Source organism: Cyclopterus lumpus, chromosome 10 (genome assembly GCF_009769545.1).
Source record: "Cyclopterus lumpus isolate fCycLum1 chromosome 10, fCycLum1.pri, whole genome shotgun sequence".
In the NCBI taxonomy this organism is placed as follows: domain Eukaryota; kingdom Metazoa; phylum Chordata; class Actinopteri; order Perciformes; family Cyclopteridae; genus Cyclopterus; species Cyclopterus lumpus.
The window spans coordinates 25,463,701-25,477,431 of NC_046975.1; the positions used below are offsets into that span (position 1 = coordinate 25,463,701).

Sequence of the window (13,731 nt, forward strand, 5' to 3'; positions counted from 1 at the left end):
AGCTGTTTCTAATCGGACAAATCACAGCGTGAACCTCTTCAATCCAACACGACTTTTATTGTGAAGACCACATTCATCAGGGTCACTCTAAATCACTTCCTGTCACCTTTTTTCTTAAATTCATACCTTGTAGCTTCTCCTGCGATTAACCGTCTCTCGTCGCAGTGCAGTGATGTTGGGATTTCATCATTTTCTCTTAGATGAAACCTGATCACATTCACAGAAATCCCCCCCCAAAAAACCCAAAGCCTTTCATAAACACCCAAGAAGAAAGAAATAATTTAAATTTCTGTCTTTATTACAAGTCACAGATTGGATAGAAGTTGAAGATCATTTAAATAGAGTTTTATCTAAAGGATACAAAAGACAAACACGAGGTTATAGCGATGCATTCCAGTGCATCTCACAAAGAAAACACAACTCGGGACGTTTCCTGAAGCTCCAAGACGCTTTCATCTGAAGTTCTGACCTCTTGAAGGAGCTGGAAGAAATGTTTCCTTGAATCCGTTCATTAATAATAATCAATCACAAAGAACTGGATGGATTGGTTCATTTGAAGGTGGCTACATTTCTTCTTTTTTCCTGTTTTTTAAAACCATCGTTTAACTGGCTTCATGTTTATTTGTTTGTTAGAAACTGGTTTTGAGTCTCCATTTGATTGAATTCAGGATCTGAAACCTCGTTAATCGTCTTTCTGAAGGACGTGTGGACTCGTTCAGTATTGGATGGAACATTTACATCATTTGAGGGAACCGACAACTGAACCGAGGGAACAAACAACGAGTGGAAATAATCATGTGATGGAACGCGAGGAGACAGAAGACGTCTGTACGGAGGAAGAAAAACTAAAGTCGCTTCAACCAAAGAGACGACGAGACTGAACGGAAGAAAAGAGGAAACTGGAGTACTGTGGAGTACATCAGAGTACTGTGGAGTACATCAGAGTACTGTGAAGTAGAACAGAGTACTGTGGAGTACTGTGAAGTACATCAGAGTACTGTGGAGTACATCAGAGTACTGTGGAGTACTGTGAAGTAGAACAGAGTACTGTGAAGTAGAACAGAGTACTGTGGAGTACATCAGAGTACTGTGGAGTACATCAGAGTACTGTGAAGTAGAACAGAGTACTGTGGAGTACTGTGAAGTACATCAGAGTACTGTGGAGTACATCAGAGTACTGTGGAGTACTGTGAAGTAGAACAGAGTACTGTGGAGTACTGTGAAGTACATCAGAGTACTGTGGAGTACTGTGAAGTAGAACAGAGTACTGTGAAGTAGAACAGAGTACTGTGGAGTACATCAGAGTACTGTAGAGTACTGTGAAGTAGAACCGAGTACTGTGAAGTACATCAGAGTACTGTGAAGTAGAACAGAGTACTGTGGAGTACTGTGAAGTACATCATAGTACTGTGAAGTAGAACCGAGTACTGTGAAGTAGAACAGAGTACTGTGAAGTACATTAGAGTACTGTAGAGTACTGTGAAGTAGAACCGAGTACTGTGAAGTAGAACAGAGTACTGTGGAGTACTGTGAAGTACATCATAGTACTGTGAAGTAGAACCGAGTACTGTGAAGTACATCATAGTACTGTGAAGTACATCATAGTACTGTGAAGTACATCATAGTACTGTGAAGTACATCATAGTACTGTGAAGTACATCATAGTACTGTGAAGTACATCATAGTACTGTGAAGTACATCATAGTACTGTGAAGTACATCAGAGTACTGTGAAGTAGAACAGAGCGTCGTCTGTGAAAAGGCCTCACTTAACTTAAACCTAAATAAACTTTGAAGAGTAAAACTCGTCATCAGTAGTTTTAAAGCCACACAGATCAGAGAAGGCCCGAGGTCGCAGCAAAGGATTGTGGGTACTTTGTCCGGGGCTCGTTCCTGCTCTTCGTTAAGGCAAACCTCTGAACCCCCGAGCAGCAGCTACAGACACACATGGACACACTGAGGGCATTCATATGGACATCTCTATGCATATAAGCACATACACGTTACTGTGTGTGTGTGTGTGTGTGTGTGTGTGTGTGTGTGTGTGTGTGTGTGTGTGTGTGTGTGTGTGTGTGTGTGTGTGTGTGTGTGTGTGTGTGTGTGGTAGAAAGGTCCGGAACAACCGTCCTCAGGTAAGAAAGAGGCCTTTGAGTCTGTGGGTTTGTGAAGCAGCAGGTTCAGAGTTCCCAGTGTTTTCAACATCTACCTTCCTGTATGTACACGATTACAGCATCGTCTGTGGGATCTGTGTTGTTGTTGTTTATATTTTTCATCCCAGTCTCTGATCCACGAGCAGCCCTGCAGCGGCGAGGTCCGGCCAGACGGCGGCGCCGTTGCACCGCCGGTGTGAATCTGAACGAGCAGTGCTGGAGGGGGGCGTGGCTTTGGGGGGGAGGAGCTTCACTCTGCTTTCTTTATGAAGATCTGAGTCAGGGGAGACCAGAGAAACCAGTAAGATATAGAAGAAGATATATATAAATGTATATAGAAACCTTAAACAAATATTGTACTTTGTTAATCTCTAATATCTATTTTACATTCATGTGAAAACATCTGGATTTATTCTAGTTCATCACCAACACTACATTTTACTAGATTACACCTGAACGCATCATGAGAACGTTATAATCTACCTTCAGCCAGTACTCATGTTCACTGAGCGGAGCCTGAACGCATCATGAGAATGTTATAATCTACCTTCAGCCAGTACTCATGTTCACTGAGCGGAGCCTGAACGCACCATGAGAACGTTATCATTTACCTTCAGCCAGTACTCATGTTCACTGAGCGGAGCCTGAACGCATCATGAGAACGTTATAATCTACCTTCAGCCAGTACTCATGTTCACTGAGCGGAGCCTGAACGCACCATGAGAACTTATCATTTACCTTCAGCCAGTACTCATGTTCACTGAGCGGAGCCTGAACGCATCATGAGAACGTTATAATCTACCTTCAGCCAGTACTCATGTTCACTGAGCGGAGCCTGAACGCATCATGAGAATTTATAATCTACCTTCAGCCAGTACTCATGTTCACTGAGCGGAGCCTGAACGCATCATGAGAATTTATAATCTACCTTCAGCCAGTACTCATGTTCACTGAGCGGAGCCTGAACGCATCATGAGAACGTTATAATCTACCTTCAGCCAGTACTCATGTTCACTGAGCGGAGCCTGAACGCATCATGAGAACGTTATAATCTACCTTCAGCCAGTACTCATGTTCACTGAGCGGAGCCTGAACGCATCATGAGAACGTTATAATCTACCTTCAGCCAGTACTCATGTTCACTGAGCAGAGCCTGAACGCACCATCATGTAACTGAAGTGAACCTCCTGGTTCTCCGTTAGCGGTGCTGCTAATGTTACTAGCTCTCCTCTTGTTGGTCTAAACACTGATTGTTTGTTTACTAAGTCACATGATCAGAGACCAGAGAAACATCTGTGATGTGCTGATCACATGATCTACTGATCACTTGATCACATGATCTACTGATCACATGATCTATTGATGACATGATCACATTATCTACTGATCACTTGATCTACTGATCACATGATCTACTGATCACATGTTCGACTGGACACTTTATTTACTCTGCGATGGTTAACGTTTTGTTTTATTAATCTGAGGTTCGAGATGAACCGTGGCGATCCAATGGTCTGTTACATCACTTAAAAAGCCTCTTAAGCCTCTTTAAAGGGTTAACATGGAGACTGAAAGGTCAAAGGTCAGAGGGCAGTCCTGCTTTTTGGTGCTGCGGAAATAATCCGTTCACACCGGTGCTACTTTGAGGGTTGTTTGTTTCAATCAAAACAAAAGGAAACTCAGTTAATTTGAACCTTTTGATGTTTTTAAAGATCACGTTGTTGGGCTGCTGTGTTCAGAGAAAGCAGACGTTCAGGTTGTTCACTTAGAAAATGACAACAAAGACTAAAGTAACATCTGATCTTCCTCGAGAACCCTTCACACCTCATCAAGGGCCGCTGAAAGAAATGTGAAAGACGTCTCTATAAACTCAGAAATAGTGAAGCTCTTCTGTCAGGAGAGCGCCTCAAGGACACCTGGAATCTCATCAAACGTACATTTCAAACACTCCTAGAATCTCCCATAACACCCTCTGACATTGAAGGATGCCTGGGACCATGGGAACCTCTTCAAGTATTCTTGTAATCCCCCCCCCCCCCCCCAGAACTCCTTGAAATCCTATCACACATTCCTAAAATGGCATTCCTAACACGCCCTACAGCCTGGTCTTGGAGACGCGAGGCCCTCTTTGAAGTCCCTGGAACCTTCTCAAGGACACCAACACCCCATCGTAAACAACCCTTTAACAAATAATACCCCTGAATGTACTTCTGGATCATCTGGAACACCCTGAAGGCCCCTTGGCTACCCCACCAAACACCCCCTCGGTCCTCCTCATGAATTGAACACTTTGGATCTCGACATGGAAGTTGGAGCATCCTTGACAGCCAAAGTAACCAGGATCTGAGGATGCTTGGTACCCTGTTCAAGCTCCTCAGGGGACCCACCATGGAGCCATTGAACACTAAGAAAGACCCCCAATCCTTCAGCACTCTAGCGTACTCGGAGGCCTATGAAGCACGCTTGTAACATTCATAGAGAACTGTCTTCTTTAAGGACCTCTTGAACATTCAATGTGTTTCAATGTGCATCACTGAAACACATTGAAGTCTCTCCAGGATGCTTCGAACTGCATCCAAGACCTGATCGAGAACCCAAGAAACCTGAGTCCCGCTCCAGAAACCCTGAAACCACCTCTTGAACCTCCAAAGCCCTCCTGGAATATCCTACTTCAAGAACTCTTTTAATCCTCAATGAAATTTAGAGAACTTCTGCAGGAACCCATAAACCGAATAAAAGGAACCGAGAACTATCTTCCTCAAGGACCTCTTTTGTTCAAGTACAGTAAGAACCTTTGGATGAATGTCTTCATAAATAACAACACACATTGTTGTGGGTCGCACTGGTTTGAATCTGGTTCCAGTGCAGGAAGTCTCACCTCGCTGAGGATCACCCAGACCGGCGAGTCCGTCAGCACCGTGAGGCGCATGGCCTCCAGGGGCCCGAAGGTGGGGTCCACCTCGCCCTCCGCGATCCCGTTCTTGAAAGTTCCTGGAAGAGATGAAGATCAATGATTTCAATAAGAAGATTAAGAATGATGAGTGATTTATGCTCAAAGGCAAAAGTGCAGTACTTAAAGTATAACTTTGAGGTACTTTATCTGGCAGCACGACTTACAAATTAAGATTTAACACATAAAATATATGAAGAGTTTAGAAAATATGATGTTCACTTAGAAGTTAACCTCCAAAGCTGGAGCCAATAACCATTAATCAATTAGTCGATTGACAGAACACTTAAATAGTTTGATGGTTGAAGCAATTTTGGTTCCAGATATAATGTTAATAATGTTAATAATAATTGTTTTAATAATTAATGTTTTAGTAATAATGTTGACCTTCGTAAGAATTACTGATTTTAAAGGATTTGTTCTTGGGTTGTTTATTTATTAATGTGTTGATAGAAGTGAGTAATTAAAGGTTTTTTATGGGTTTGAGCAGATTAACATGGTTATTACTGGTCATTGAGATCTATGTTCTCTTCTGTTATCTTATATTAATTCAGTCTTCTTCTTGACGCTCAACACAGCAGGAATCCCTCGGAGGATTTACTCTCTGGGATTATCACGCTGTTAGCGATGCCTTCAGGTACCAGTGTGTGACCGTAATCCCAACAAAGAGCAGCGTCTGGGGGGTGGTGTTATTGTTTATTACGGGGTATTATCTGGTGTTATTGTGGGTATTAAGGTTTTCATTCAATATCCAGAGACATGTGTCAGAGTCAGGAGGGTTCATCCTCTGGGGAGAAGGAACATGAGCTTGGTGGACCCAATGTAAAGGCCAATTAACAAAATATCAAACTGAGTAATTGATCAATCATTAATCTATTATTGACCCTGTAAACCTGCAGAAAGGCCTCAGAATCCCTCTGGCGGCCATGAATAGAATCTAAACCTTCGACATTTAAAACAATGTGATGTGAGCTGTGAGCGAGGAGGGTCGGGCGGATCGATCGCCCACTCATCTGAAATATTGATGAGGGGAGATAAAGAGCTGCTGGTAATTTATGACGTCAGATTAAAACCTGCACTCATGACTTTCTCCAGGTGGGTTCAGATACTTTGGAGTGAAAGGTCAGAACACTTAATCATAAGGAAATAAACATCCTCATCCCCACGTGTTCCTCTGAAATGTACATCCACAATATGTCATATTATATCACTAATATGACATATGTGCCATTTGTGTGAAATTGTCATAAGCATCTAAATTATTGATTCATGGACACAATTGTGTTTTGTGAGGTCACAGTGACCTTTGACCTCCATGTTCTAATCAGTACATTTGAGTCCAAATGGACGTTTTTGCTAATTTGGCTAAATATCCTTCATTTAATCATTCTTATATATGCATCTGTTGAAGTAGTATTCAGATCTTTTACTGAAGTAAAAGTATGTAAGTATTATATGTGGTTAAAGGAATAAGTATTGATGGATCAGTAAAATGTTTCACTATTACATCTGATGTTTGTGTATCAATATTTATTCTGCATTAATGTGTGTGTTACATGTTTACTCCTTCATATCCTGTATAAAGTACAACATGTACCTCTGAGATGTAGTACAGTATAAAGTACAACATGTACCTCTGAGGTGTAGTACAGTATAAAGTACATGTACCTCTGAGATGTAGTACAGTATAAAGTACAACATGTACCTCTGAGGTGTAGTACAGTATAAAGTACATGTACCTCTGAGATGTAGTACAGTATAAAGTACAACATGTACCTCTGAGATGTAGTACAGTATAAAGTACATGTACCTCTGAGATGTAGTACAGTATAAAGTACATGTACCTCTGAGATGTGGAGGATTCTACTAAAAACTCTTCTAGTGTATTTTCTCCCAAAACTGTGAACTTTACGTCATCAGCCAAACTTGTAAATGTCCCACAAAACCTTCAGTGTGTGTGTGTGTGTGTGTGTGTGTGTGTGTGTGTTCGTCCTCATTGCTGCATGAAAAGAGAGGAGAGGAATGTTGTCCTGAATAACTTTCCTCTGGTTAACACACGGATCGTTAAGCTCATTAAGAGACATCTCAACCTCCATGTTTGAGTTGCAATGCGTCGCATGTTGAGATCTCACAGACGTTACGTCATATTTATTTATTCTGCTCTGTGAGAACAAATATAGATGTTCCACCTCGGGAGGCAAGTTTGTGAGTTTAAGTCTATGCTTCATGTGTTAAAGCTGCATTCTCTCTACTGACCACCAGGGGGCGACTCCTCTGGTTGTATAGAAGTCTATGCTTCATGTGTTAAAGCTGCATTCTCTCTCCTGACCACCAGGGGGCGACTCCTCTGGTTGTATAGAAGTCTATGCTTCATGTGTTAAAGCTGCATTCTCTCTACTGACCACCAGGGGGCGACTCCTCTGTTGTATAGAAGTCTATGCTTCATGTGTTAAAGCTGCATTATCTCTCCTGACCACCAGGGGGTGACTCCTCTGGTTGTATAGAAGTCTATGCTTCATGTGTTAAAGCTGCATTCTCTCTCCTGACCACCAGGGGGCGACTCCTCTGGTTGTATAGAAGTCTATGCTTCATGTGTTAAAGCTGCATTCTCTCTCCTGACCACCAGGGGGCGACTCCTCTGGTTGTATAGAAGTCTATGCTTCATGTTTTAAAGCTGCATTCTCTCTCCTGACCACCAGGGGGCGACTCCTCTGGTTGTATAGAAGTCTATGCTTCATGTGTTAAAGCTGCATTCTCTCTCCTGACCGCCAGGGGGCGACTCCTCTGGTTGTATAGAAGTCTATGCTTCATGTGTTAAAGCTGCATTCTCTCTCCTGACCACCAGGGGGCGACTCCTCTGGTTGTATAGAAGTCTATGCTTCATGTGTTAAAGCTGCATTCTCTCTCCTGACCGCCAGGGGGCGACTCCTCTGGTTGTATAGAAGTCTATGCTTCATGTGTTAAAGCTGCATTCTCTCTCCTGACCACCAGGGGGCTACTCCTCTGGTTGTATAGAAGTCTATGCTTCATGTGTTAAAGCTGCATTCTCTCTACTGACCACCAGGGGGTGACTCCTCTGGTTGTATAGAAGTCTATATAAATGACTCTCAGTAAACATTGTAAACATTAGTTTTTGGTCTCAATCTCTAGTTTCAAGTTTTCTTCAATACAACGTGATGTTCATTTAGTGAATATATATATACAGTATATATATATCATTTGAATCAATATATATCGAGTGCCTCACTAAAGAAAGAAAAGACGGGCAGCGGCTCTTCAGCTGCTGCTCCGGGATTCGAACCCGCGGCGCCCGGTCAGCTCACCTATTCTGATGAATCCGTCTTCTGTCCGATGGTACTTTGGTGTTTTCTCTCTCCCCTCCGTCAAGGCCTCTTTCTCCGCCTGAATATTCTGGAAGAAACACAGAAACACAACCTCATAATTATACTTTTTATGTCCACTTTAACAATGTTTGTTCTGCTTTGTTATTATTATACAATATTCTGTTTCATTGTTGCATTTAGGCTTTCAAGTATAATTGTGAAAACACTATTTATGATGGATGAACTGATGGATGAATGGATTATGAATGGATGGATGAATAAATATTGGGTATGAATGGATGGATAAATTGAGGGAGGTGATGAATGAATGGATGAATAATGGATTGATGGATGAATGAATGAATTGATTGTTGGATGATAGATGGATGAATGAATAAATGGATGGATGAATGAATGAAAGGATGGATGATAGTTGGATGAATGAATGAATGAATTGATTGGATGATGCCATGGCCCTGCTGATGCCCCGCCCCCCTCCTCTCTACCTCCTTCTGTTTCATGGATTGGAGTTCCATTCATACATTGTCATATTCATGTAATGTGTTTATGTAACTCTGTAACTCTGTTCATCTGGTCACATGACATCTATTCATCTGTCCATCCGGGGAGAGGGATCCTCCTCTGTTGCTCTCCTGAAGGGTTCTTCACTTTTTTCCCTGTCAAAGGTTATTTTTGGGGAGTTTTTCCTGATCCGATGTGAGGTCAAAGGTCAGGGATGTTGTATGTGTACAGATTGTAAAGCCCTCTGAGGGGAGGTTGTGATTTGTGATATTGGGCTATACAAAATAAACTGAATTGAATTGAATGATAGATGGATGAATGGATGGACAATGTATATTTTCCATCTCTTTTTCTCTCTCCTCCTCTAAGGTTGATCTCGGCAGGAGCTCCTCCTCCTCCCAGTAGATCTCCTTCTGTCCTGCTGTGACCTTCAGACTCACTCAGCCTTCGTCTCACAGTCGACCACAGAGGAGGAAGATGATCCTTCACACCGCTTTAATTGTTCAGAGGCGACACGCTGGATCTGTTCTCAATAATCTGAGACCCAGCCCCGACAAACATGAAGCCTCTTAGTTAAGTTCACTGGTTGGGTTCCTGGATTCAAAGACTCACGTCGAATGGCAGAACCTCCACTGATGTGTTGAAGAGTTTGTCTCCCGGATGTTCAATGTTCCCGCCCCGAAAGAAATACCTGAGAGAAGATGGACAAAGACAGGAAAGGTGAGTTTAAAATATTATATAGATATAGTACCTTATTGTGCTTATAAATGTGACCCCCAAGTGCCCTGTAGTATTCTGAACTGTTCCTTACCATGTAACCTCAGTTGCACTCTTGTTACCCTAATACCCTGTAAGCCGAGTACCTTTTGGTGCCCTATAATACCCTCCATCTTCTGGTACCTCTTGCATCTCCTAGACCCCAGAGACTGTGTAACCCCATAGGATGCCCTAGTACTTTACAATACCATGGCATCTTACACTAAGACCTCTTGCACCTCTTAGGTGGCCTCTCGTACCTGCTGATACCCCTTAGACCGTATAACCCATTAGGATTCTCTCGTACTCTGTAATACCCTGATATCCTACCCTCACTTGCAACTGCTAAATCATCTTTGGTACCCTATGATACCCCTAAGACTGTGTAACCCCATAGTACTATCACTGTACCCTGTATGGCCCTGGTTCACCTCACAATCCGTAAATCCTTGTTACCCTAGACGCTGTAATTCCCTGGTGCACCCCCTAAGTACCCTTCAATACGTAAAGCTCTATATCCTTAATACCCTGTAACTCCTTGTTACCTTAGACCGTGTATACTGTTGTGATACCCAAGTACCCTCCAGTAGCCACAATGCTGTTCTTCTACACATATCTGACAGTACCCTTTGATAAATTATAACTCCAACTGGCCTCTGGTGAATTGCTGGCATCTTCTGGGGCCCCTCCTCAAACTGGGTAACCTCTTGTACCCACACTGGCTCTGTAACCTCTTGTGCCCCTCGCAGCCCTTGAGTCCATGTAACGCCCTATTACCCCCTCATTACCCTGCAGTACTTTGGTATCCTCTGGAACCTCTAGTAATCTGTGATACCCCCAATAACCTGTACTGTCCTGGTATCATCTGGTACCCCTAACACCCTCATAACCTTGGACCTTATACCATGTAACTCCCTGGTACCCACCTCTCGATGCGGACAGGTGTGAAGAATCGTATCCGTATAAAATCCCCCACTACAGGCGTGAAGGCCCAAAAGAAGTCCTCCCCCAGGTAGGCTTTCTCCAGGGTGAAGTGCTGGTAGGTCTTCAGGCTGGTCGTCACCTCCGCCAGCGGGTTGGCGTGACCCTTATGGAGGGTCTGTTTCCCAAAGTCTTTATCCTGGAACAAATGCAGATATCAGGGAGTTATGTTCTACTGTATGTTTGTGTTGCCTCTGATGACAACATTGTAAACTAAAACGACCCGTTAGTCATCCTAGAACAGCCTTCTACACTGACGGGTATCATTGCCAACCTTGCTAGCTGCTGATGACTAATCCACATTGCACAGACACTAAATATACAAGCACTTTAAGAGGCATTTATTTGTATTCAGTTGTTCCTGAGTGATCAAATACCGACCTCCAAATAATCTTTCAGGTTTTTTTTCCAGGTGAATGTGATTGCAACAGTTTTAAGCCTCATTAAACTCACGAGTTATTCTTGTTTAGCCTGTTTTTGGGAATTGAGACTGTGCTCACAGGAAGATAATAGTTGAGTGATAGAAACGAGTGACCGCTGCTCACTGTAGGAAACAGAGGTGGAAGTAGTGTCTGAGAGAAGGTGGGACCCTTCCAGAGACGTTTCTCCCATCTGAACAAATCTCTTGACTTAACTCTCCACAGACAAACAAATCCCACTTCCACTTCAATTCTTCCAATTTAACTCTAAAAAACTCTTGGTTGATTTCCTTCCTAAACCACGGTGAGGGTAATAGTTGTGTTTAGCCTCCCTCCGTACGCGGCTCCATTGCGGCCGGCCTCAACGGTTCAATCTCCACATCACGGACGCGCTGGTCCGGAGACGGACGGATCAATATCCAATTGATTGGACCAGATTGCAGCAGCAGTGGGCGGGGCTAATGTCCATCGCTCTGAACACAGTAATCAGAGGCGAGCTGAGACGTTTCTGCTGTGAGACGCTGCAGCTCGTGTTTGAGGCTTTCAGTCTCCATCTCTCCAGAGACTGAACTTCCCCCGAACCCCTCGTCTCAAAGTCACATGACTTTCCTCCGACAGCTGACCGGTGCAACCCGTCTGCTGCGGAGAGCTTCGATCGTCAGTTGCAGCTCAAATACAGTTTTTACTTTCCTTTTAAATTCCAGTAATCCAAGAGAATACCTTCTGTAGCTCAAATTAGCATCCGGTTTTCTGACAGCTTTACATAACCTACACCGTAGTATATTTTGTAGGACTGTGGTTCCCAGATGTTTAACATTGTGCATCAGCGTATTAAATTAGTTACAATCCCTCAGTTTCTTCAACATAAATAAAGGGATGGCAGATTATTTTTTGGGTGGCTTTACAACGCTCTGGAGTTATTAGAAATGTTTGTATCACACAAGACTGAAACAAAACTGTTACCAGTAATATTACCTAACTATATAACTTAATGGTGCAGAAATACAAGCTTTAAGCAGAATGTGGACTCCTGTTTTAGAGGCAGGAGAAAGTCTTTTTCAATAATTTATGGACAGACTTTTGTATAAATAATACAGTAATCCAGTTATTCTAATTTCAATGTGCAAATTTAATTTGGACAACCTTGGCTGTGAGGCATGCACAGATATAAGGAAAGTAAATATTTCTAAAAACATCGCCATGGGACATCATCCAAATGTTTTGCACACGTCACAGAATAATTTAACTCCCGTATGGTTTAATTTATACTTCAGAGATTGTAATCTTTGGCCTTCAAAGAAAATGCTGGTGAGAGACGTTTTTCAAAATTTTTGTTTTGTATGTCAGGTTCAATTAAAATGTTTACTTTTAGATTCAACTTGTGAATGTCAAGAAATAAGACATATTGATTAATGTGCCATTAAATAAAACGTGAATAAAAAAAACCTTTAATCTGCTGCTGGCGAAGGTCATCACCCTGTTGTAGGACACACACACACACACACACACACACACACACACTCACACTCACACTCACACTCACACTCACACTCACACTCACACTCACACTCACACACTCACACACTCACACACTCACACACTCACACACACACACACACACTCACACACTCACACACACACTCACACACACTCACACACATACTCACACTCACACTCACACACTCACACACTCACACACTCACACACTCACACACTCACACTCACACACACTCACACTCACACACACTCACACTCACACTCACACACTCACACACTCACACACTCACAGTCACACTCACACACACACACTACCTTGAGTTTCTGGATCTTTCCGGCCAGAGACGAGTGTGTGCCGACGTGCTGGAAGAGCGACGGCTTGAAGCGGATCCTCAGGTTGGCTTTCTGCCGGTCGCAGTGTTTCTGGAGGAGACACACACACACACACACACACTTGTAGAGGGACCGTGTGGACAGGTGAGGCGTTCAGGTGAGAGGGAGGAGGGCTCACCGCGTCCTTCTCCGGGTTGCACACCTTGACCCACATGATGTGGTCCAGCAGCCAGTCGATGGGTTTGTCTTTGTAGAACATCAACATGAACTCCACGATGAGAGACAGGTCCAGAGACTTGAACATCTTCCCTGTGGGAGAAGAAGAGGCTTCAGTTCCCCTGAACTACTGAGCATGAACCATCTGAACCAGGATATGAACCATCTGAACCAGGATATGAACCATCTGAACCAGGATATGAACCATCTGAACCAGGATATAAACCAGGATATGAACCTATGAACCAGGATATGAACCATCTGAACCAGGATATGAACCATCTGAACCAGGATATGAACCATCTGAACCAGGATATAAACCATCTGAACCAGGATATGAACCAGGATATGAACCTATGAACCAGGATATGAACCATCTGAACCAGGATATGAACCATCTGAACCAGGATATAAACCAGGATATGAACCTATGAACCAGGATATGAACCAGGATATGAACCTATGAACCAGGATATGAACCATCTGAACCAGGATATAAACCTATGAACCAGGATATAAACCTATGAACCAGGATATAAACCATATAAACCAGGATATAAACCAGGATATAAACCTATGAACCAG

General features: G+C 43.0%; 1 protein-coding gene across 1 annotated transcript in view; it reads right to left on the bottom strand.

Annotated features, from left to right (window-relative positions):
• Positions 1-2,399: 2,399 nt before the first annotated feature.
• The window catches only part of mgat4b (alpha-1,3-mannosyl-glycoprotein 4-beta-N-acetylglucosaminyltransferase B), an 89,404-nt gene continuing 78,072 nt past the window's right edge, over positions 2,400-13,731 (bottom strand). The window contains exons 9-15 of the mRNA XM_034543970.1: positions 13,109-13,239; positions 12,913-13,020; positions 10,627-10,820; positions 9,557-9,635; positions 8,423-8,510; positions 5,028-5,140; positions 2,400-2,423 (exon numbers count right to left, since the gene is read on the bottom strand). Coding sequence (XP_034399861.1) covers positions 2,400-2,423; positions 5,028-5,140; positions 8,423-8,510; positions 9,557-9,635; positions 10,627-10,820; positions 12,913-13,020; positions 13,109-13,239 — 737 coding nt within the window. The remainder of the gene's footprint in view (positions 2,424-5,027; positions 5,141-8,422; positions 8,511-9,556; positions 9,636-10,626; positions 10,821-12,912; positions 13,021-13,108; positions 13,240-13,731) is intronic.